This window comes from Bufo bufo, chromosome 6 (assembly GCF_905171765.1).
Source record: "Bufo bufo chromosome 6, aBufBuf1.1, whole genome shotgun sequence".
Taxonomy (NCBI): domain Eukaryota; kingdom Metazoa; phylum Chordata; class Amphibia; order Anura; family Bufonidae; genus Bufo; species Bufo bufo.
In genome coordinates this window covers 233,636,585-233,662,664 of record NC_053394.1, presented here as the reverse complement: position 1 = coordinate 233,662,664, position 26,080 = coordinate 233,636,585, and the positions used below count along the sequence as shown (strand labels likewise).

The following is a 26,080-nucleotide window of genomic DNA, read 5'->3' as shown; positions in this document are numbered from 1 at the left end:
CCTTCCCGTCCTTGGACACATCTGTCCATGGACTTCATAACGGACCTGCCTCGTTCCTCGGGGAAGACTGTCATTCTGGTGGTGGTGGACCGTTTTAGCAAAATGGTGCATTTCATCCCTTTTCCTGGTTTGCCCAATGCTAAGACGCTGGCGCAGGCATTTATTGACCACATTGTCAAATTGCATGGTATCCCTTCAGACATAGTCTCTGATAGGGGCACGCAGTTTGTTTCCAGATTCTGGAAGGCTTTCTGTTCTCGCTTGGGGGTTCGGTTGTCATTCTCTTCTGCTTTCCACCCGCAGTCGAATGGCCAGACGGAGCGCGTCAATCAGAATCTGGAGACATATCTGCGCTGTTTTGTGGCGGAGAATCAGGAGGATTGGTGTTCGTTTTTGTCCCTTGCTGAGTTTGCTTTAAATAACCGTCGTCAGGAGTCCTCTGATAAGTCACCATTTTTTGGTGCATATGGGTTTCATCCGCAGTTTGGGACTTTCTCGGGAGAGGGGTCTTCTGGTTTACCTGATGAGGACAGATTCTCCTCGTCTTTGTCATCTATTTGGCAAAAGATTCAGGATAATCTAAAGAGCATGAGTGAGAGATATAAGCGTGTGGCGGATAAGAGACGTGTGCCTGGTCCGGACCTGAATGTTGGTGATCTGGTGTGGTTGTCTACCAAAAATATCAAATTGAAGGTTCCCTCCTGGAAGTTGGGTCCTAGGTTTATTGGGCCTTACAAGATCCTGTCTGTCATCAATCCTGTTGCCTACCGTCTTGATCTTCCTCAGACTTGGAAGATCCATAATGTTTTTCATAAGTCCTTATTGAAACCTTATGTTCAACCTATTGTACCCTCGCCTTTGCCTCCTCCTCCGATTATGGTTGATGGAAATCTTGAATTTCAGGTCTCTAGGATTGTGGATTCTCGTCTTGTCCGCGGTTCCCTCCAGTACCTCGTTCATTGGGAGGGTTATGGTCCTGAGGAGAGGATGTGAGTCCCAGTGACGGACATTAAGGCCACTCGTCTCATCAGGGCTTTCCATAGGTCCCATCCTGAGAAGGTGGGCTCTGAGTGTCCGGAGTCCACTCGTAGAGGGAGGGGTACTGTCACAACCAGACAGCTGAGAAGCTCTGACAGGAGCCGTCCAGAACCTCCTCCTTGAGTTTCTTTGTTTTAATTTCAGTTCCTCATCTCTTTAGCCTATCTCAGCTGTCATGCAGTTGGACTGATTGCTTCCCTATAAGTTCCTCCCCATGATGCATTAGGTTGCGGCTTATACAACTTCCTGGAGTGTGTGTGCATGCCTTTCCTAGTTCCCAGTCGTCTGCAAGATAAGTACTGTTTATGTATTTGTGATTTTCTGTTTGCTGGATCCAGGTGACCCTGGCTCCCTCCGTGTCTGTGTAGGGGGCCGGTGGTCTTTTCCCCTCACTATTGTAGGGTCTTCAGCTGTAAGATAGTCGAGGTACGTGGATATGCGCCCATCCACCTTTGGGGTGTTCGCATAGGCTGAGCAGTCAGGGAGAGTGGCAGGTCTCATGCAGGGGTCTCCCTTTTGTTCCTTAGTTGTGGATCCAGTGACTCATAGATTATATTGTATTGTCTTGTTTCCCTGTACACCATCCGTGACACATATTATGTGTTTGTGATGTCTCCCTTACACTTGTATATTAGTATGGTTCTCATGTGGATATTTCATATGCGGCCTGGTGATTTTTATTGGTTTATATTTAATTTTTTACCATAGGCATTTATGTTACTATTGTTTGCATGGTGATAATACATGAGCATAGACTCTTATTGTATGTTTATTGGCTCACAATTTTGGGAGCTATGCAGTATTGGTGTTAGTTCACACCCAGATAGCTCAAAAAACAGTGGCTGGCAGTTTTTTTTTATAGGCCTGACAAAACCCGGCCTGGAACGTGGGGAGCAGTCACCCACCCAGCACTTTGACTACTCCCAGTAAGAGCCGTCCTGGATCAGCTATTTACAGCCATTCTAAATAGCAAAGTGTTAAACAGCAACTGCTGCTGACACATGAAAACTGGCTCTTACTCCACCGAGGCCAGGATCCTCGGTGACACGCACCTATCATCCACGATGATTCCTTGTATCTTCTTTCAATTTTTATAGTAGAACACTGAGGATGGCATTTTCTTACCAGCACTCACTTAGAGTGTTGCTCAAGGAAAACACTTTAGAGGCAGTTTTCTAATATAAGTCAACATAATAAATTAATAATAAAGTATATTAGAAAACTTGTTAAATCACTGTCCCTACACATTAAAAACGAAATGACAATTATATGTTATTGATATTGCAAGAATAATGATCCCTATTATAATTATAAAGAGTCTTCTGCTCTTATCTAGTATGGTATACAGAATCTATAAATGGGTGTAAGGCTCCCACATGAAGGATCTGTTATTGTAACTGTTGGAGCAGATGAAGCCCAATCCACATAATCCTTGTCAGCGAGGATGGTCTTAGTATGGAGGGTTTGATGAGGGGGCTTAAATTGTAACTGTATTTAATTTCTGAGTATGTTTTTTTAATAAACGTTATTTGGGAAGTATGTTCATTTTTATTAGAAAACTGTGTGTAATGTCTGGCTTTTGCAACCCTCTAACTGAAGGGTGCTAAGGAGAATCTGTCTTCAGTGTTTTACTCAACTCTAAGGCCTCATGCACACGACCTTTGTTTTATTCCGTTGTTCCGTTTTTCGTGATTTTCTGCGTACCCATTGACTTTCAATGGGTCAGTTGAAAACTCGGCTAATGCACTGTTTGTCATCCGCATCCGTGATCCGTGGTTCCAGTCCGTCAAAAAGATATAACCTGTCCTATTATTTCCGCGGAAAACGGTTCGCGGACCCATTCAAGTCAATGGGACCGCTAAAAAACACGGAGGCACACAAGATTGTCATCCGTGTCCGCGCGTCCGCGTCTGTTTTTTTCCTATCATTTGCATGGCAAACCTGTCTTAGATTTTTTTTTACTTTCCTTTATGTCTGGTGATCCTCCAAAAATAAATGAAGACACACGGAAACAAAAACGGAAACGGATCACGGAACAACGGAACCCCATTTTGCGGAACGGAACACGTGTGCATGAGGCCTAAAGATGCTAAAAAACTGAATGTGTAGAGGCAGGCTTTTCATCCTGCCTTTGGTCTCCATGCCCCAGTCTTAACCCAGCCCTGCCTCCCTAAATGTGTAATATACCTTCCTTAATTTTACATGCTTCCCTGCAGTTTATTTGACGTCAGTGCTGTTTGCGAACAGGAGCGTTCCTCTCTGCTTTCCAAGCATGTCTCTGGTTAGAGTTGGGAAGATAGGGAGAGGAGCGGGGCTGCAGTTGACAGTAAGGGTCTATTCACATATCCGCAAAATGGTTCCGGATCTGTTCCGCAACGTTGCGGAACGGATCCAGACCCATTCATTTTCAATGCGGCCACAAAAGATGCGGACAGCACACAGTGGGCTGTCCGCATCCTCACTTCTGTTCCGCATCCGCACTTCCATTCCGCAAAAAATAGAACATGTCCTAGTCTTGTCCGTCTACACGAAAAGGCATTTCTATTTAAAGTGCCGGCCATGTGCAGTCTGCAAAATGCGGAACACACATGGCCGGTGTCCGTGTTTTGCGGATCCGCAATTTGCGGACCGAAAAACACTTGCGGACGTGTGAACGGACCCTAAGTGTATTATGTTCCTGTATACTTACTATCAGCGCTGGTTGCTACAGCCCTGCTCATCGGTTCATTATTAACCAGAACCTATGTAGGTGGAAAGGTAGAGGGAGCACTCCTGCCAGTGATCAGCATGTATGCCAGTGATGGATAACCTCCGGCACTCCAGCTGTGGTGAAACTACGACTCCCAGCACGCCCTATTCATTTCTATGGAGTTCTGAGCCAAGCAAGTGTACATCTTGGGAGTTGTAGTTTTACCACATCTAGAGTTCCACAGGCTAGCCATCATAGATGTAGGTTATCACACATTTAAGGAGGAAGGGTTGTGGTAAGGAGACGGAGCCAGTTGAAGGATGAAAGCTGGACAAATAAATAAGAAAAAGAAAAAACAGCAGGTGGCGCTATACTAATCCATTTTATCGAATAGCTCACTGGCTATGCAAAATTTTCAACTACATGCAATTACAAAAGTATTCAGATCTAGGTGCTGCTTTGAAAACTGTAGAATATTTTTCGTGGGACAATCCCTTTAAGGCTCATTATGAGCCGAGTAGCCACGTGGCCAAGCTTATCAGTGATTGGTAGCATTCCCTATTTGTATACAGAGATAGCTGTCAATTAATGATAAGATGGCCGACAAGACTACTGAGTTTAGAAAGTGATTGAATTACATAGTTTGCGAAATCCATTCCCACAAAACCAAATCTCCATCTGCTCAGCAAATTCTGCTCTATAACTTACTGCTAATTACATTGCATGCCCTGGTGACGGGTTCTCTTTAAATTGCAGCGTGATATACATTGCAATCTGCCTTAGGATACGTTCATATGGCCAAAAAGCATTGCGTACTTGATTGAGAAAAATAGGTGTTTTACACTGTGTAATATGTGCAACATGCTACCAAACAGTTTCTCATTGATTTTAATGGGAAATACACACTTTAGTGCACATGGACATGTCTTTCTTTAACATGGCTGTATTAAAAAATGCTTCAGTGGTGATATGTCACTTTGAAGCTTTTTTTAGGCGGCTTTCCCCTTCAAAGTCAATGAGAAAGGGGTAAATACTGTACACTGATGAGTAAAAGGTGTATCTGGAGTCTATGTTATGTATGTTTGCAAATGTGTTGGTCCTACCACAACCTACCCACTTTTTGTAAAAGTGGACAGGGTGTCAGAAAAGTGCAAAAAGGTACATATTTTGGTGCAAAACAGCACTTACGTGACTTTAGATGTGACTCTTGTACACCAGAAAACTGGTATAATAGAATAATACATTCCCCTAATTTCACTAGTAAGAATCCTATAAACATGCTCTGAGATTTTAAAGATCTCTGAATTAAAAGCCTCACATTCACTAGAATTGGTACAGTGCAGAAGCTCCCATCATTTTACTGGTGAGGACACCAGTTCACGCTCAGGGGCAAATTGACATTTTAATTCATTATAAATTAGGGATTTCTAGCAGGATGAAATTAGGCTACTTTCACACTTGCGGCAGAGTGATCCGGCAGGTAGTTCCGACGCCGGAACTGCCTGCTGGACCAGGCAATCTGCATGCAGACGGACAGCATTTGTAGATGGATCCGGATGCGGATCCGTCTCACAAATGTATTGCAAGAACGGATCCGTGTCTCCATTTCTCATACGGACAAACGGATCCGTTTTTTTTATGCGGATCAAGCATTCCGGTATTTTTAATGCCAGATCCGGCACTAATACTTTGGAATGGAAATTAATGCTGCATGCAGAGTTATTTCCTCCGTCCAAAACGCAGTTCAGGGACTGAACCAATGACATCCTGATGCATCCTGAACGGATTGCTCTCCATTCAGAATGCATGGGGATGAAACCGATCAGTTCTTTTCTGGTATTGAGCCCCTATGACGAAACTCAGTGCCAGAAAAGAAAATGTTAGTGTGAAAGTACCCTTAATCTGTATATGGGAAACTTGGACCCATTAGAAAATATGATCCTGATGCTAAGAACCTGCTGTCCAAGAAGGCTCATTAGATTGCATCAGTAGAATTCTCATCTTGTGTTTCCCTCATGCTGTTATCACATAAATTACAATAGCCCTTCATCCATCAGTTGTCTTCCCATGGGGAACTGTTCATCTGTCACATAGGCACATCAGGTGCGCTTCTACACTACATTGCTGTTTCTTTGCACTGTAAAATTAGGGTTACTACTATATATGAATACATTTACATTAATATTAAGAGTACGTAGTTGCCACCTTGTGATAATGTAATTAACTGGTTTTCTGCTCTTAAGCCTTCTTGAAAAAGTCAAATATACCCTAAAGTAATTCTGAAACACATTGGTGCATCAGAGCAGAGAGCGTCTAGAACTTTGCATAACACCTTAAGTACAAGAATTGGCCCTCCAAACAGTTGGTTATATGATGGTGTGTATGGTGTATTTCGGTACATAACTTCTGCCAGGCTCTAGTGGCTCAATGTATGCAAAATCCACTTAGCCTGCTGTAGTTTATCAGAAACTTGGGGTATGTTCACATACATCAAATTTCTTGTCTGAATTGTCCAAATAGGGTTTGAGGAAATTCTTGTTGCCAAAACAATCGCATTCAGATGAATATATCTTATATTCAGTCACAGAAATGTATGCATAAATTGTATCAAATGTGAATTTACCTTTAAAGGTGTTATCCCACAAAAAGTATTATGATACATGTGGAATTGCAGGTGCTCCGACTGCTAGACTCCCCAGTGATCCCAAGGTTGAAGGCTTCCTGAGTTCCCTCTCTGACTGGAGCGATCGTGAGCATATTGGTCCACTAATCCATGGGACTGACATATCACATGCTCTGCCAGTCCTATCAGTATGTCTTTGGAGTTAGGATGAAACCCATGCAAACACTGGGAGAACATACAAACTCCATACAGATGTTGTTCTTGGTCAGATTTGAACCTAGGACCTCAGCACTGCAAGGCAGCAGTGCTAACCACTGAGCCACCAACTACTACGGTACTATTGTTGTATTCAGAGAGGAACTCAGGGACTCATCTACTTCAGGTTTGGACCCCCAGAAAACTAACATTGATCACCTATCCTGCAGATAAGGTTCATGAGATTAACCCTTTTAAAGGCTGTAAAACAATTTGTAGTCTGCTGATGTGCAGTTAGAAAGCCATGGAGAATATTAATATTGTGCATTTCTCATCTGAGCTAAGTCATGGTGCATTGTACAAAGACTTAGTGGTAATGCTCCATGGGAAAATAATTTACAAAGAGGTATCTCCCGAGGAAAGAGAACCATTGGCAATCCTACTCCATATGGGCAGAAGACACACCAAAACGACTGTTTACAGATGGATATTTGGCTTGGCTATTTTCCCTTGTCATGTCCCAAGGCTTGCTAAAAGGTTGGACATAGACCCTCACACAGGGAGCCACTTTGAAAAGGCTGTGCTAGTGAGATGGTTCTCTTTCCCTAGGAGATACTGTACCTCTTTGCATTGTTTTTAAAACCTTATACATTATGAATTTATTAACCTTATTATACATTTTACATACTTAGAAATACTGTATGTCATAATATTGTTTTAATTACTCTCTCAATTTACTGATTATCCAAATATTCCAGGAAAGTTACTGCACTTTATTTTCTTCTAGCATTAGATGCGTCTCACATTATTTTGTCATCTGGCATGGAGCAGGTAAACCAATAAGCTAATAAATGTAACTGAAATCATTGTATGACAAAATGACATTAGCCCGTTGGCTGTTACTGCCGCATTAATATTGGTATAATTTAATTACAAAAAGGAATATTTATTGCCAGGTTTTACATTATCCAAAGAATATGACTTACATGTCCAATAAAGTTTTGTAATCCAGCACTCCTGAGATGAGGTTAGCGGTAAACCTGGAAGTTAACATAGAGCATAATGTTACTTGTCACACCATATGAACCTGAAGATTTTTTTCTCCATTGGCATTGAATGACATTCTAATTCCTAAATATTGAACATAAATGACCAGTTGGAAACTAATGAAACTCTGGTGGTTTTTTGTTTTTGGGTTTTCCTTTTGCGCTCCCTGCCTTTCTAGAGCCATAACTTTTTTATTTTTTCATTCACATAGCTATATGAGGTTTTTTCTTTTGCAGGACAACCACCATTTAATATTGGGAAGCAGGAAAAAAATTGCCAAATGGGGTTCTGCCACAGTTTTACTGCTTTTTAATTTTTATTTACGACGTTCAATGTGCCATAAAACTGACGAGTTATTTTCATTCTACAGGTCAGTACGAATCTGGCGATACCTTATATGTATAGTTTTTCTTTCATTTTGGTATTGATAAAATAATAAAAAATAAAAAAATCTGACCCCTATAACTTTCTTGTGATTATGTGTATGGAGCTGTGTTCCGGCAAATTTTTTGCGGGACGATCTGTACTTTTCATTGTTACCATTCTGTGGTATGTACGACTTTTTGATCATAGACAAGGGCTCCATAGCAAATACTGTGCAGCAGCCTCCTGCCATTCTCAATGAGAGGGGCTGCGAACACACTTTGGCTCCTCCGACCACCACATGGGGGAGCTGGAGCAATACCGGAAGCGCATTGTTCCAGTATTTCACGCTCTCATATACCATCGTCAGGATTGACCGCGGCATCTGAAGTATGAAATGTCCGTGACCGGCATTACCGCTAGTCGTAGACATGAGCCGCGGGTGTCTGCTGTATGAAACAGGAGGCACGTCGTGGCTATGACGTCAACTTTAAAGACCTGGCCAGCACCGTACTAGTACAGTGCTGGTCGGGAAGTGACCAAAAACGGAGAATCGGCCATTGTGAAGTTTTTCCATTTTGTCATATAGGGAAGATATTTTTATATTTTTATAGCATGGGCGTTTTCACACGTGGTGTTAGTTTCCTATGGAGCCCTGCTATAGGAAATAAAAAATCTCAGAGAAAAAAATTAAATATATAGCAGTAATATAGGTGTCCGTGAAGTGAATATTAGCCTAGAGATTTGGACCCTTTAAAATGTAGCTTTTATTGGTTCAATTAAAAAGCAGAATACATCACCCTGTGATAACTGGGTGACCGAAAAATATCAGGACAGAATGTCGCCCAGCTACCACCGTGAATTGGTGAAATTAATAAGATGTAAATAGTGCAAATTCCACAAGGGCACTTGTGACATTAATAATAGGTATAGGTTTTGGGGGAAGGTTAGGGCACTTTTGATGGGTGCTGGGGATGATTCTCTCCCTGTACCCGCCCTAGTTTAACCCTTTGCCCAGGGATGATCCCCGATGGTGGGATCTCCCTGTCCCCGTACCTGCCCTGTCTGGCCCTGTACAACCCTGTACGTTAGGAATTTCACACAAATAATGATGTCAATTTTAATCCCGACGCGTTTCCCCACCACAGTTCATCAGGGGGTCGGTTAGAGGAGGATAATAGTTGTAAATAACATCATAGATCAAAAAATAGATAAAAAAATTGTACTATGTCCTGGGTGATACAGTAAGGCAGGCCATGCTTGGGGCTGGATAAATCACAAAGGCTCTCTTATTGGTGAAGAGGGATGTCACCTGGAAATAAATAACAAAAATTTGTATTTACTTACTGGATCGCCCAAATCTTAGCGTCCCACAGGTGATAAAAAGCTTACTGATGATGTGCCCCAACGATGTCCGGACTGCCACCTGCCGTGTTTGGTAAAGCAGTGGGGCTTCTCTGTGCTGTCTCTGTTTAAATGAGCGCCCAAGCGCGCGCTCGCACTCCCGGGAGGTGAATATCCGGTGAGTGGAACGCACGCCGGACGTCACTTCCGGTGTCCTGGAGCGCAAGCATCGCTTTCCGATTTGCTGAAGCGCAAACGTCACTTCCGGTTTAGCGATGCTGCAGCACTCCAGACTCTCACCGGACAATTACAGTGTAGGGGAAGTGCAAAAAGGTATCTGCACTAATTCCCCCCCAAACTGAAATAATCTTCTTGCGGCACTTGTAAACACAGGGAGGGGGAGGTGGATATGAGGGTCGATTAGTCAGATATGTCGTTTAACAAGCTAGATGATGCAATCCGAATGGCATAATGAGATTGATATTAATACATGCCATATTCGGGATTACCTAATGATTAATATACTCTCTCCCTCAAGACACCAAGATTTTATCATGTCCCAAACGCTTACAAAAATAATAAAAAGGACATCATTTTTCACAGTTGTAGCTCTTCTAATCAGGAGATGCACGGTTAATTAATTATAGTCATCACCTAATGAGATCATAAGAATTTATTAGATATAATTAAATATTTAAACTAGGGTTAATCATCATCTAACAAATACCCTTTTTGATACAATTTTTTGAGTACTTTATGTACTCACGACCAGTTAGGACTGTATTTAATTTCTCAGGGAATGCAGAGGGAAGTGTAGAGATTAGAGATTCCTGGACAAAGCTACCTCCCAATTTTGGATCCGTATTCCATTAATAGGGGGCAACATTATTCTACAAGAAACAGGTAAAGGTAAGTCTTTCATTAAGACCAGAGGGTGCTTGTGAGGGGCATCTATAGATCCATTCCGCTTCCCTCCGCAGTATCTTATTGTTCCAGTCTCCTTTTCTCGGGGGTAACGGGACGAGTTCTAGTGCTGAAAATCTGAGTGCGCGAAAGTCCCCTGCATGATATTCGTGCATGTGACTCGCCACTGGTGTGATTTTATTGTTTTTGACATCATTAACATGTTCCCCCACCCTTTTCCTTAGCTCCCTGAAAGTTTTTCCGATATAATCTTTGGGGCATGGGCACTGGCAGATATAGATTGCCCCTCTGCTTTTACAGTTTATAAAGTTCCGAATGGTGAACACTCTTCGGGTGGCTGAGCATGTTACGGTCTTGCCTATAGACATCAACTCGCATATTTTGCAGGTCCATAGGAAATACTGTGCAGCAGCCTCCTGTCATTCTCAATGACAGGGGCTGCAAACACACTTCGGGTCCTCCGACCACCACACTGGGGAGCTGGAGCAATACCGGAAGCGTGCGCTTCCAGTATTTCGCACATTCAGATGCCGTGGTTAGGATTGACGACAGCATCTGAAGTGTTAAATGTCCACGACCGGCATTACCGCCAGTCGTGGACATGAGCGTCGGGTGTCTGCTGTATGAAACAGCAGGCACACTGCGGCTATAACGCCATCTTTAAAGACCCGGCCTGCACCATACTAGCATGGCGCTGGTCGGGAAGGGGTTAAAGGGGTTGGCCCATCTTGTACACTGGGGGCATAATGCGTGGTGCGCCCTCGCCACAAATCTGCTGACAGATGCCATTTAAGCTGACTTTTCATTTTGTCTGGCTTTTTTGACCGGATCTGTGATAGATGCTCCTACTGACGATATGAACAGAGCCCATTTATTGGACAACCTTTCTGTACATTAGATAAACCTTTGCGCTGCGTTTTACTAGGCCAGATGACGGCTTACATGCTATTGGGAAGGTAAAATATAAAAGGTCGCATTTCTATTTTAGTCTTTTGAGTTAACAGGAACTGAAACACGATTTTACATGTTAAACTTGTGGAAGCATTAGAGACTACAATTCCCCTTTTGTTCTGTTAGACACAGGCATCTATCTTTTCCTTTATGTAAAGTATTTTACTGCTCCGTAAGACGTCTACAGTTATTGTACACCATATTTTGAAGGTCATTTGCATCTTTCACAGTTACAAGCATGATATGTAAACTCCAAACACTAAAGACAGCTTTTAGTATTACATTTACCTCAGATGATCATTGGCATCCTGGAAGTTGTGACGTGCAAATATTACTGCTGGACTGGAGTTGACTGGGAGCGGCACCCGATTATTTAAATACATGTCATCAAGCCAGTACTGGTGAATCTAAAAGAAGAGGGTTATTCACAATCTTGTAGAAAAAAGCACTGAAGATAAAATGGGAATTTTCTTTACTGATATTTCTAGTCGTTTGGCTTGATGTTAAAATAAAACCCTAGTAAAACCAAGGTACTATCTCCTGACACCGAGATTATGGAGACCGATAGTGTAATTACAATGTGGCATGCCTAACCTCGAGAGAGCAATGCAATCAATGAAAGGAAAATAAATGATATGGAGAATATTACATATTATTATGAACAACACCCTTACTACATAAACTCAGGGAAAAATAGGAAAATAATCAATTGCTGAAATGATCTGTATTTAGCTACAAATTACAGATTGACCCCAAATTTGTCTTAATTCGCAAGCTATAATGAATGTGGATTTTCTACGGTGCTCATTTTGTCTTAGAACGGTTAACATGTATATGCATCACAAATCATGGTGTAAAAGCAAGGAACGTGGTTACCTCTAAGAATACAAAAAAAGGTTTACACAAAAAAAAAAATCCAGTTTAACATAAAGTTACAATTCTGTACTGCCCCCGTGGCGTCAGAAGTCTGGATCCTCAACAACTTTGGGCCAGATTTATCATTAGCTCAAATTTTTGCACAATCACTAAAACTGCGCAAAAATTTGCTACTTTTTTTCTGCTTTGCACTATGCTCGCCAGTTTTCTGAAAGTGGGCGTGTTTTATTATGTAAATGAATATCTAGACAGATTTACTATTGCGACTATTTAAAAAGTCGCAAAAAATGCGCAATTTCACTCCAGTGAGGACCATGCTTATCTTATGAGACTTTTTAATAGAACATGCGACTTTTTCTTAAAGACGTGCGACTTTTGTAAAGCTGCTTACTGACGGATAAACTGCTACCGTCAAACCACATTTATTACAGTCTTAAAGGGCCGATCATAAATCTGACTTGGCTAAAACTGACTTTAGCCATATGTGAAAGTGGAGTGAGCTGTCAGAGTAAGGATAAATCTGGCCCTTTGTGTTTTTATCGCAATGCACTGCATTACTAAGGTGGCTCACTGATGGAAACAAGAAGTATCAGCGGATCTTAAAGGTAATTAGATTAGAAAATCTAAAGGGACATTTCAGTTGTGATAAGTTCTGTATCACCTATCCATAGGATAGGGGATAACTATTAGATGGGTGAGGTTCATATCCCTGGGAACCCTGTCGTTCATGAGAATGGGGACCCCATACTCCTTGAGGCCCCCTGCAATTAATGGAGTGGTAGGTCGGACCACTCCTTGACTTTCAGGGGACCAAAGGGATACCGGGTTCCTGTTATCATGAATTAATACTGATATAAGACCAACGTTGATGCCCATACCAAAACTACAATGAGTCAATACAACACATGTTGCGGCAAAATAAAGGGGGTCAACTATTATAGAGTACAAAAAGATACCAGCTCCTTTAACAAAACAACGACCTACAAGAATCGAAGCCAAAGGTACAAATGCAAAAAAGTGTATAAGCTTTATTAGATAACATGGTTACATACATATAATAACATAGAAATAGCAGCAGGAAAGAACCACCATCCCGGTGGTACACTACATAAAAAATATGGTGGTACTGTATATATGCCAAACGCAAATCTATGTGGTATATGGCAGAGTCTCCTGTATGAATATGTTCAATATCCCTGAATAAGTCAAGAAAGTCATTACCAGGGAAGTGACCACAGTCAGAACTGCAAAAAGTAGCTGGACCATATGGAAACTATGTGTAACCATGGCACCTAGCGGAGTGCTGACCAAAAAACAATAATGAACATATATCAGGGAGACTTACCAAACCAAGTAGTGTATCCGACCCAGGATGGCGTTACCCCAACACGCGTTTCGGCGTGCCTTCGAAGGTATGTATGTAATTGACACTTTGGATCTGTGGTCAGTTACCTGGAGGCAGCATACTGTATACAGTATATGTTCATAAAATGTGGTTATTTAAAGATAAAACACTAGGGAAGATGAATTCACCAGAGTTCTGGTCCAAGTGGCACCAGAAAACTGGCACACATGCCTGAGACCACATTCATTATGTGTTTTGGACACTGTTTGCAGCTCTGATTCACATGCATTTTACAGAAACGAACCATTTTTCCCTATAATTGCCTATTGTTGATCAGAAAGGAGAGCTGCATGTATGTAGCAATCACTCTGTATGGGGATGAGTGATTGCTACTACAGTCAGCTTGATTACTACACTACAAACTGATTGTTTCCAGCAGCAGGTGCCTACTACACAGGATGATCTGCTGCCAGCAAACACTAACAATGTGCTGTCACCCAAAACACAAGCATTTGTTCATTCGTTGGGTGATTTTATTTACAATTAGTCAATCCGGCTACTATTTGCCTTATCTTGACATATATCTTTTTTAGGCTACTTTCACACTCGCGTTTTGGGTGGATCCGTCTAGGATCTGCAAAAACGGATCTGTTACAGTAATACAACCGCATGCATCCGTCATGAACGGATCAGTTTGTATCATCTGTAACATTGCCAAGACGGATCCGTCATGAACTCCATTGAAAGTCAATGGGAGACGGATCAGTTTTCTATTGTGGCAGATTTTGGCAGAGAAAACAAATCCGTCCCCATTGACTTACATCGTTTGGCTCAGTTTCGTCAAGCGGACAGCAAAACGGTGCAGGCGGCGTTTTGGTGTCCACCTCCAGAGTGGAATGGAGACGGAACGGAGGCAAACTGATGCATTCTGAGCCAATCCTTTTCCATTCAGAATGCATTAGGGCAAAACAAATCCATTTTGGACCGCTTGTGAGAGCCCTGAAATGGATCTGACAAATGGAAAGCCAAAATACCAGTGTGAAAGTAGCCTTACCTCCATAAAACGTAACTTTTAATGTTACTTATTATGAACCTTCTTATTGACCATTTTAAACTATAATATTAAAACTATCAGTTGTGTCGCCTTTTTGTTCGTGTATTTGTCATCATCTCTAACATTGAAGTGCTGTTATGATGTGGTTTGGGGCTGGCAGCCGCGCGGCACATTTACACAGGGCAATTATTGGGAATGAGCGTTCCTGTGAACACTCATCCCAAATAGTTGTAATTGCCCACTCCTTGACCCATGTAAAAGTATCTTTTGAGGGAAATTGGTCATGGCTTAAATGGAAAAAGGAGTGACTAAAAATGAGACACTGCCAAAATTTTGCCAGAATACTGGTGTAAAGTAAGCCAATCCATCGGTGGTATAACGTTAGGCAAAAGTGTGTAACTTGTAGCCAGATGCTCCAAGTTTATCATTCACTGTTATAAATATTAGATAGAATTATAAAATCTGCCTCCACTTTTTTATGATTAGTCCCAGTATTAAGTGGAACTTCATCTTCTATTTTTCCATATTCACACAAGTGTTATGGCCCTTTAATTCTTATATCTTCATATATCCTTTGGTGTATGCAGAGGGTTACGAGGCTCACCCAGTTTTCTGTTTTCTCTCGTCGCTCCAGCAGTTTTTTTTGCAGCATTTCCCCCACACCACCAGGCATCATAAATCTATCCACAACTGCTTTGCTTTTTTTAAATTGTTCTTCTGGGACCAAGTGCTTCATGCATTTTAGATACGTGTCCATAGTTTGCTGCAGAGGTGGCACAGGCAGCTTGGGTAACTCCTGAAAAAATCAGAAATTTAAATTTGAACCGTTCTTATACAGTAGGTTCACTTCCAGTAACAATACAGCAATAAAATAATAATAATAAATATATATATATATATATATATATATATATACAGTCAGGTCCATAAATATTGGGACATCGACACAATTCTAAAATTTTTGGCTCTATACACCACCACAATGGATTTGAAATGAAACTAACAAGATGTGCTTTAACTGCAGACTGTCAGTTTTAATTTACATCCAAATCAGGTGAACGGTGTAGGAATTACAACAGTTTGCATATGTGCCTCCCACTTGTTAAATGACCAAAAGTAATGGGACAATTGGCTTCTCAACTGGTCCATGGCCAGGTGTGTGTTATTCCCTCATTATCCCAATTACAATGAGCAGATAAAAGGTCCAGAGTTCATTCAAGTGTGCTATTTGCATTTGGAATCTGTTGCTGTCAACTCTCAAGATGAGATCCAAAGAGCTGTCACTATCAGTGAAGCAAGCCATCATTAGGCTAAAAAAACAAAACAAACCCATCAGAGAGATAGCAAATACATTAGGCGTGGCCAAAACAACAGTTTGAATCATTCTTAAAAAGAAGGAACGCACCGGTGCGCTCGGCAACACCAAAAGACCCGGAAGACCATGGAAAACAACTGTGGTGGATGAGCGTAGAATTCTTTCCCTGGTGAAGAAAACACCCTTCACAACAGTTGGCCAGATCAAGAACACTCTCCAGGAGGTAGGTGTATGTGTGTCAAAGTCAATAACCAGAGTGAATACAGACGGTTCACCACAAGATGTAAACCATTGGTGAGCCTCAAAAACAGGAAGGCCAGATTAGAGTTTGCCAAATGACATCTAAAAAAGCCTTCACAGTTCTGGAACAACATCCTATGGACAGATGAGACCAAGATCAACTTATACCAGAGTGATGAGAAGAGAAGAGTATGGAGAAGGAAAGGAACTGCTCATGATGCTAAGCATAGCACCTCATCAGTGAAGCATGGTGGTGGTAGTGTCATGGCGTGGGCATGTATGGCTGCCAATGGAACTGGTTCTCTTGTATTTATTGAGGATGTGACTGCTGACAAAAGCAACAGGATGCATTCTGAAGTGTTTTGGGCAATATTATCTGCTCATATTCAGCCAAATGCTTCAGAACTCATTGGGCGGCGCTTCACAGTGCAGTTGGACAATGACCCAAAGCATACCGCAAAAGCAACCAAATAGTTTTTTAAGGGAAAGAAGTGGAATGTTATGCAATGGCCAAGTCAATCACCTGACCTGAATCCGATTGAGCATGCATTTCACTTGCTGAAGACAAAACTGAAGGGAAAATGCCCCAAGAACAAGCAGGAACTGAAGACAGTTGCAGTAGAGGCCTGGCAGAGCATCACCAGGGATGAAACCCAGGGTCTGGTGAGGTCTATGCGTTCCAGACTTCAGGCTGTAATTGACTGCAAAGGATTTGCAACCAAGTATTAAAAAGTGAAAGTTTGATTTATGATTACTATTATGTCCCATTACTTTTGGACCCTTAACAAGTGGGAGGCACATATGCAAACTGTTGTAATTCCTACACCGTTCACCTGATTTGGATGTAAATACCCTCAAATTAAAGCTGACAATCTGCAGTTAAAGCACATCTTGTTCGTTTCATTTCAAAAGAATTGTGTCGATGTCCCAATATTTATGGACCTGACTGTATATATATATATATTTTACTATGAATCTGACTTAGGGCTCATTCAGACGGCCGTATGCTGGATCTGTTTTTTTGCAGACAGTTCAGCATATCCGCAAAAATGGATGGTATTCCGCATTTTTGCGGACCCATAGACTTTAATTAGGTCGCCTCCTGATTTTCACTGACAAGTATAGGACATGTTTTATTTGTTTTGCGGAGCTGTGGATCAGAAGAAAAGGGCCCCATAGAAGTGAATGGGTCCGCATCTAATCTGCAAAATTGCGGATCAGATGCGAAAAGCAACATACAGCCATCTGAATGAGCCCTTATGGGTCATTCAGATGACCGCGCCATGTTTTTTTTTCGTCTGCAAATTGCAGATCTGCAAAACACAGATGGCGCCTGTGTGCGTTCCGCAATTTGTAGAATGGAACGGGTGGCCCATTATAGAAATGTCTATTCTTTTCCTCAAAATGGACAAGAATAGAAATCAATGGCGACTATGACAGGAATTCAGACACCCAGGCTAACTTCTAGGGCCCACCCACGCTCCTATACTAACGGAAGGATGTCTATACATACTCAACGTACCCAACTAACCATTAGACACTTTGCCTTGTCTCTTATAATGCTTCAAACCGATACTATACTAACACATCATAGGCTGCTTGCACTATAAGTCCGTCGACTTGCCTCTTATATCAAATGTATTGTGATTGAGAACAATGTAATTTGCCTTTTTTTGGAATGTAATACATCCTTGCCTCTACAACGTCATGTTAGACGTATCAGATTTTGTACATGTACTTTGTTACGTTACTATATTTCAATAAAAACTTTTAAATAAAAAAAAATAATGGACAAGAATAGGACATTTCCTATCTTTTTTGTGGGGCCATGGAACGGAGTAACGGATGCGATCGGTGTGCTGTCCACATCTTTTGCTGCCCCATTGAAATGAATGGGTCCGCACCCTGTTCTGCAGAATTACAGAACAGTTGTGGACCCATTCATGCAGTTGTGTGAATGAGCCCTTAGCCTGTACTGTATCTACATTTTCTCTATCCCCTGATCAAAAATTTCTAGTATAGTTCAGTCTATACAGATCTTTTAGGAAATTCTAGATTCAGTTAGTCTCCAGTTGCCCAAATAGTGAGATCTATGTAACACAGTGTCACTGAGCAGATTTGGCTTAGAGCTATTGTTATTTAAGTGGCCTCCAGTAAACAAGCAATGGGTCGAAAGTTCTGTATGCAAAACAGACAGAGGTCAGGCATGGGAGTTTAGACAACAGAATATTTCTTTGCAGGGAATAGACTAGCTAGGAACCATATTGTTTGGCTACATTCCCATAGGGGAAGAAGCCTAAAATATCCCAGGGACAACAGGCATGGGCTGAAGACAGAATAAACTGTATGCAGTGGGCTTTTAAGAGCCAAAGAGAGCATTTGCATCCTACGAGATAAAGCATAGCAGCCAGAAGGTAAAGAGGCCAGAAGAAGCAGGCCTTGTGGAAGGCATCAGTCTTCTGCTACATTATTTGCAGGATGCTCTCCTGAAGGATTCAGGTTTTTAAGTTTCCACTATATGCCGTAAGGCTTCTAGTGAATAAGGACAATTCTGCGCACTAATTATCCATTCGTGTCCCGCCACTCCTAAAGTTGCTTTCAGGCACTTGTGTTTGTGAAGTCCATAGGCTGGATTCAGCTGTAACCCTCACTGGGCTTGCTTCATATTTAGACATAGACTTACTGTCTTGTGCTTTGCTGCTGTAGATAAATGTTTGCTGTACTCCAGAACCAAGGGGTAGAAATAGCAAACTACATGGTGGACGATGCCTGTTTCTCTCCTTCATACATTTGTTTTCCTCCTACAACACTTCAATACACTCTACTCTACATTCTGCTCTCTCTGCTCTAAGCTAGACACACCCCAGCTATATATATATTATGTGGTGCCAGCACCACCTAGGGGCGAATGGGTGTAAAGACAATGCCAGCCTGAAAAATAGGAAATAACATACATTGCAAATACATTAGATAAATAGGCAGATGCTTAAAGTGTCCCTTTTACACGCATATGTGGGACACTGCATGTACATCTTGGGAGTCATAGTTTTACCACAGCTGGACTGCCGGAGGTTAGCCATCACAGGCCTTTTCAGTCAGGTCATATAAAAGTGGAAAGATGACACATGAGGACACATAAAGTTTTTCGCAATTGCAAAATGTCATCCCACATACAGTAATAGTGCCATGCTGTAGCTTCTACATAATAATGCCATTTGGTAATGTCTATGCCCTCAACTTACCTGCTGTTGTAGCATTAGCATCTGTTCCACTTCTGAAGTTTGGTTCTAGTTTTGATTTCCACTTCAGGGGATACTGAGACATAGGCAGTGTAGGTCAATAGACCAGACATGTCTCAAGAAAAAAAAATACAGATGGCATAGTGGTTCACATACTGGTTTACCTTTGCTTCTCATTCTACTTGATCAATGCCAAAATTAAGCTTAATATCATGAGTAAAGATGTAGGAATGGGAATGAATAAACAAGATTAAAACATCACTTGTTTCTGGGCCCATATCAATTGTATCATCTGGCACGACAGCAGTGCTGCTTCTGTATGTAAAGTATATAGAAATTAAATCTCTAAAAAGTAAAACGTGGAACTTGTACTTTGCTTTCAAATAAACTGACTGATGTCAGCAAATTTATGGCTGAGAACACAGAAGAAATGTAGGACCAAAAGGCAATGTTTTAAGTGCTATGTACTACTGCATAGAACCAATAAACACATTTATCATTTTGTATTAGATATTAATCCTGCTGTCATATTTTATGTGTTTATGTGTTTAATGAGCTGACTGTGTACAGCGTCAGGACGTAGGACCTCATCTGCAGACAGCTGTTGAGGGGTGATTGCCCCTCATCAGTGCAGATCAGAGAGTACTAGCTTAACTGGGTGAGAGGCCAGAAGTCAGGATTTGGGGGGTACTATCTCTCCTTGGGGAGATAGCACCTAAAAGGGGTATTCTCATCACATCGGTAGGATATGCCCCCATTGTCTGATAGGTGCGGGTCCCACCTCTGATACCCGCACCTACAAGGAGAATGGACCGGGGAGAGCTGTGGCTGGAGGACCCCGGGTTTCCCGGGGTCCGTCCACCACCAAGCGTCCCCCAAAAATCCATTTTAATTACAGGTTGTAAGTCAGCAAAACAAAGAAAACACCAAGAGTGGCGATTACTCTTGCAAGGCATTGTACTAGAGTGTTCTTGGGGTTTTCACTCATAATTGTATTGCTTAAAAACACCTATAATATGCTTGCTGGTAAATAGTTATATGGATGATGTGTGAGCAAATAAACCTCCTTCTAAGTATATCTTGCATTGCATAGGATACGGTATATGAATTACCCAGAGCCATAGGGTTGGCATTTAGCTTATTAAAAAGTATTTTAGCTGCCAGAAGGCACTACTTTACAATTAGCTGTAGACTGTGGTATATAAGTAGCGGTGTTAGGAGTCATCACAGGACAGATTATGATGCTGATGATGCTGTTACTTTGTTTACTTGCCACTGTGGGTGAAGAGGATATTTATAGGTATAGAAATGTACATTAAATTGCATATTTGTCTTCTAGGTATAACTGAAGTAATAGTATTATTGTTTACAAAGTACAGCTAGAACGGGGGGGGGGGGGGGGGGATGGGATAAAAATAAACACAGCTTTTATGTCTTCTTCAGAACTGTCCCATTACTTCTACTGTCGAAAACCTCCACCGTCACCTGCCATATGAAGGTACCATATAGCACAGTAGGAAACCCAGGGCCGCCAACTGGGCTCCACAGGTGGTAATGTCAGTTGCCTAGGCAAGTAAGGGGATTAGTCAGTGCATGGGAGCAAATATCTTCCTTATATGAAATAAAATGGACCTATTTGACAGACAAACCTAGTTACCAAAGGGTGCAAGTTTATACGAGTATTAATGTGAATGTTCTAATTGGGTTATTATTGCATCTTTTTATAAAATTCAAAACGTATGCCTCACGAGGTGGTATGAACACCAAAAAATTAAAAGTATTTAGGTGGTATTTATATGTCTGCATGCTGTTTTGTACGACAATTAACTGAGTTAGCATAGATACACTACTCACAAAATGTTAGGGATATTTGGCTTGTGAGTGAAATTTCAGGATGAACCTAAAATGCACTCTAACCTTTACAGGTGAACTTAGTGTGAACTTCTCTAAACTGTTGAATGGGCATGTCCAACTGTTCAGTGTTTCAGTACTTTTTGCACAACTTGCTGTTCTCTAACAAGGAGCTTAACGGCAAAATTCACAATAGGTGTTTGATACATTAATCACATAATACATTTCCTGGTTCAATTAGAGCTGGTATTTAAACAGTCCTCATCATGCTGTTCACATTTTGACATCATGAGACCAAGATGACACCTAATGATTGAGCAGAATATTTTCAGATGGAAGTGGCCACTGAGCCTAGAGTGTCACATAGTGTCATTAGCAGGTTGCAACAGAAATACAGAGAAACTGGAAGAGTCACAGAAAAGCATAGAAGTGGAGGTCCTTTTGCCACATCCCACACCGATGACCGCTTCATTGTGAACAATGCCCTGCGGAACCAGATCATGAATGCCACACAACTCCAGGCATACTAAAGGGAGGTGAGAGGCACCCAAGTGCCATTCAAGACCATTTACATTAGCATGGTCTGCATGCTAGACAACCTGCAAGGGTACCTGACCACACCACCAGGCACAGGTGTCATCGTCTTACATTGGTCAGGGAGCATCTACATTGGACGAGGGCCACCCTTCAAGAAGAGTGGGATGCCATGCCTCAGCACTATTCCTTCCCCAGGCAATGGCTAGGGTTCCTTGGGTATTATAGACACCCTCTCCAGGCAGAGGGTACCTGAGCTTTTAGGTTTCCTGGAGACCAGCAAAGGTGTTTAAAGTCTAGCTATTCTACACCATCCAGCATTCTCTGCAAGCTGCTACCTCTGTGCTCCAGTTTCTGTCTCCTTAGAGCACACGTGCTCACCTCTGGACGTGTTTTGCCTGTGTTATTCCTGCCTGTGTACCTGTCTGGGCTCCAGCCAGTACCCATGCTATCTGTGTGCTCCTGTACTTCTGCACAGTTTCTGTTTCAGTGCTGTTCGTGTTTAAGTTAACCCAGCTCGTCTGCCTTGTTCGTGTACCTGTCAAGTACCCAGCCTGTCTGCCCTGACTGTGTATTCACCCCCACTCTGCCTGCCAGTTTATCCTGTGTCTCAATTCATCTACACTATCTGTGTGGAGTTCAGATCTCAAAACCAGCATTTAAGCATTTATGACAGTTCAGACTGCTCTGCTGTTTTCTTGTGGTTCTGGTAGTATCATGACCTCCCAGTAGGTCAGCTGCCGTCCACACCGGCACTATCCCAGGAGGTACTGGTCTGGTTGCTTTAAAAGTGACATTAACATCTTGCTGACTGGTCTTGGGACTGGTAACTTTTGGGTATCTTTTCATTACAGTTAGTGATACCGCTATTTTTCTTTTCAATTGCACCAGCCATGAGAAAGATCTGGTTACAGTTGCTAGCCATAGTAATCCATGGAAAACAGAGGTGGGAAAGGAGGGGGAGTAGTTGCAGACACACATACACACACAAGGCTGTTGCTGCTTCTATTGCCTCAACCCAGTGATGGATTCATAGCTGCAATGCACAGTACTGCTATACTCATGCCGCTTCTGAGGGTGTGCTAAAGAGGTATAGGAGAGCAGGATCCCCTCTCCTTTCTGTATGCTAGAGTTTGTCCGTCTATCTAGCTGCGGTATGTCAGCAGAACCGCACACAACTGCTGCACAATACAAATGCACTATAATATAATATACTTTCTATGTTAGAAGGTATATTATAGGTATATCACACTCCTCAATCAGTTTTTTTTTGGGGGTAACAAGTATAGCACACTAGTTCCAATTAGTTACTTCAAATAGTGTTTGTCGCTCTATCTAGCTGCAGTATCACAGCAGAACCACACACAACTGCTGCACAATACATATGAACTATAATATACTTTCTATGTTAGAAAGTATATTATAAGTATATCACACCCCTCAGTATGTCACACCTTTCGATAGCACACCTATACCAGTCCTTAAAAGGACTTTTGTGGTCCTAATAGCTAGCGTTTGTCCGTGCTCCACACAGCAATCTCTCCCTACACTGGCAAAAAACAGAATGTAAAATGGCTGCCAGATCGGGTTTATTTATAGGGTAGGGGGTGTGTCAATGTACTGAAACGTCTCAATTGGCTGTCCTGTCCCACCTGATGGATGTGTCATAGGCCACAGGCCTGAGCCAATCTGGCTGCAGTGTGCAACATGCAACTAGGTAATGCCATGCACTCTGTAGCAGGCAGTGAACTGTGCGCATCCCGCAATCATTATTCAGTGACTCATTCACTGAATGGGGATAGCAGGATGCATGCAGTGCACTGCCTGTGACACAGCAAGGTCCAGATTTGGATTACAAAACAGCCTCCTGCCCGACTAGCATCAGCATTGGCCCCATTTAAATGTCTCATGTCTCTTAGGTACTTGCAAGAGCAGGGAGGCTGGAGTTGGAGGAAGAGAGCTTCTCCTGAAGTTCTTCTCTAGACATCAAGGGGTAAAGGACCTTTGATGATGTCATCACAGGTCCTGCACTGTCCTAACCTCCGAATTACACCATTGTCAGTGCAGTTCCTTTACTCTTAGACGGTTTAGGACCTGTGATGATGTCATCACAGGTCATTTAGCTTTCTAAGCATCCAAGCATTAATGTTTTATCTTGTCAGGCAGACTCCTGACAGACCGGCTCTGGACACAGTGAATGACATTGCCTATGCCTATATGGCCAAGTGTCCCCTTGTAGTTTGTCACCCCCGGGGCAACCGCCCCTCTGGCATCCTCAAGATACGCCACTCTGTATTGCCTTATCCCATGATGAACTAAAGTATACATATACAAACCGTGAACACTAACCAATCAAAAAAATGCCTCTTTCTCCAGTTATGAGCTATTTCTTATCCTTCTCATGTATCCTGTACTGATCATTCAGCCTCAAGGAGAGATGAGGCATACGATCAACTCACTGAGGAATAAGGTTCCATGCTGTCCATAGAAGTCTGTGGAAAGGGGAGGCAGATATACTGGAGCAGATTCTGATACAGAGACATTGTTGTAGACCTAGGTAAATTTTCTATCTCATTCCAGTGCTGGATTCACAGCTGCACTGCTCAGCCATCCTGCTTCTGAGAGATTGCTACAGAGAGGGTGTGCTACAGGTCTCAGAGACATAGCAGATAAGACTCTCCTCTTTTCTGTGTGTGCAGAATCTCCACCCACTAGCTCGGGGAAGACTGACAATTAGATATGGAGTTTGCAGAGGGGAAAACTGCTCAAAAATGCAAGATAAGTCATATAACTGACAGATATAGTGTTATTTCTCATGCAGACATACCTGACAGCTTATTCTGAAAGTCAGCTGAAATTACAGGTACACTTTAAACATGCATGTGTCATACCTCTGCCTCCTCGCTGCCTTTGCTTGCAGACTTTTCAAGAGTGGGTTTCTTTAACACAGGCATTTTGTGATTAAAAACAGAATTCTGTTCACCAAGATGGTTAAATCTGCTGGAGAGAATACACTTTATTTTACAAATAATTGTGGTAGAACATTTTGCAGCATTTTTTTTTTTTTTCATAATCACTTACCAATGCTCCGCCATGTTTACTGGTCTTTGCCAATGGCTGCAACCATATTGTGCCAGTGCATGCCCAATCCTGTAATTTATTCTATAGCTCCCGTTTCTAGTGTCCCAATGCATGCCCCAGTTGGTAGTTTTTAATGGTATTGCTGAGGACTCAATAACTGCAAGCTTTTTCCTCTGCATGCAAATGTACATTACTTCTGGAGAATATCAGCATACTTTAACCCCACAAACTGGCTTTGAAGAGGCCTCAAATCATATTTATGTTTATTTGTTGATGATAAACCTCTCTGCTGTGACCATGGTGGAATAGCAGGACAAGCCTTGCTGTAGCCACTGAAAAGAGATGGGCTGGGCTCACTGTTGTGACAAAGGGTGAAGAGGGGGAGCTCTTCTGGGACCAAGCAAAGAAAACAAAGTCCTTCTTCGGCCACAGGAAAATAAGGGGTTCCTTCTATGAATAATGAATGGGTGACCTCTGTTTTAACTGAGTTGAAAGGGTGGGGAGCTCTGTTTTGTTTACTGAGGAGAGGGCATAGGAAGCCCGGCTTTGAGCCCTGGGTGAAAACTCTATTCTACTCTACTGTAGTACTAATGTTAAAGGGATTTTCTCAGTTTGGCTAAAAATAGCTAAAGAGGGTAATGACATAACACAAAAGAGGAACCATTGGTTACCTGATAAATTCCCCACCTCTTTAGCGTTGCTGTTCCAGTTCTCCTTACTGATCTTTGATTACTTTAGTGCAGGGATGATATAGGTGTCTATTCATGAGACCTCTACCAGAGCGGTGGCAGTAGAGCAGCTGGGGGTTTACCAGGTAGTGGTTATTTTGTTTGTTTTCATGACATTTCCACCCTTTAGCTATTTTAGCACTTTTCATGATTTAGACATGATTTTGTGACACACACTTTTTTTTTGTGTTTTGTCATGTCTTTTTTCCTGCCATTTTCCAAGTCTTATAGAGAAGTATATGGGAAGAACCCTATTAAAACACTATACTCACAGCATGCTGTGTTTTGAAAAAATAACACAAATCCCAAAAAACTTCACAATCTTACAACAATAATTTGTATTTAGCATAGACTTTTAAAATTTGACTGCAGTATTTTTGGGTAAAAAAAAGAAATGCACATAAATACTATAATGTTTTACATCAATAAATCTGTGTGTGCGAATTCAGCCTTAAAAAGACATTTCTGCATTACTTGCATGGTCCTGAATTGCAATTTAAATTGCTAAATAGTGGGTCAAATATTTGGGGTAATATTATGTGGTCAGTGGTAATGTCAGTCCTCTATTAATGGTAATAGTTGACCTGCCATTTATTTTTTCCTTTCACAAATTTATGGATTAAACAGTGGGAAATAGCTGCAA

The 26,080-nt window shown here is 41.9% G+C and overlaps 1 protein-coding gene across 1 annotated transcript in view; it reads right to left on the bottom strand.

Moving 5' to 3' along the window:
• The window catches only part of CHAT (choline O-acetyltransferase), a 91,794-nt gene extending 67,212 nt beyond the window's left edge, over positions 1–24,582 (bottom strand). Inside the window, exons 1-4 of the mRNA XM_040438407.1 lie at positions 24,520–24,582; positions 15,054–15,245; positions 11,463–11,581; positions 7,532–7,585 (exon numbers count right to left, since the gene is read on the bottom strand). Coding sequence (XP_040294341.1) covers positions 7,532–7,585; positions 11,463–11,581; positions 15,054–15,245; positions 24,520–24,582 — 428 coding nt within the window. The remainder of the gene's footprint in view (positions 1–7,531; positions 7,586–11,462; positions 11,582–15,053; positions 15,246–24,519) is intronic.
• Between the last annotated feature and the right edge of the window lie 1,498 nt (positions 24,583–26,080).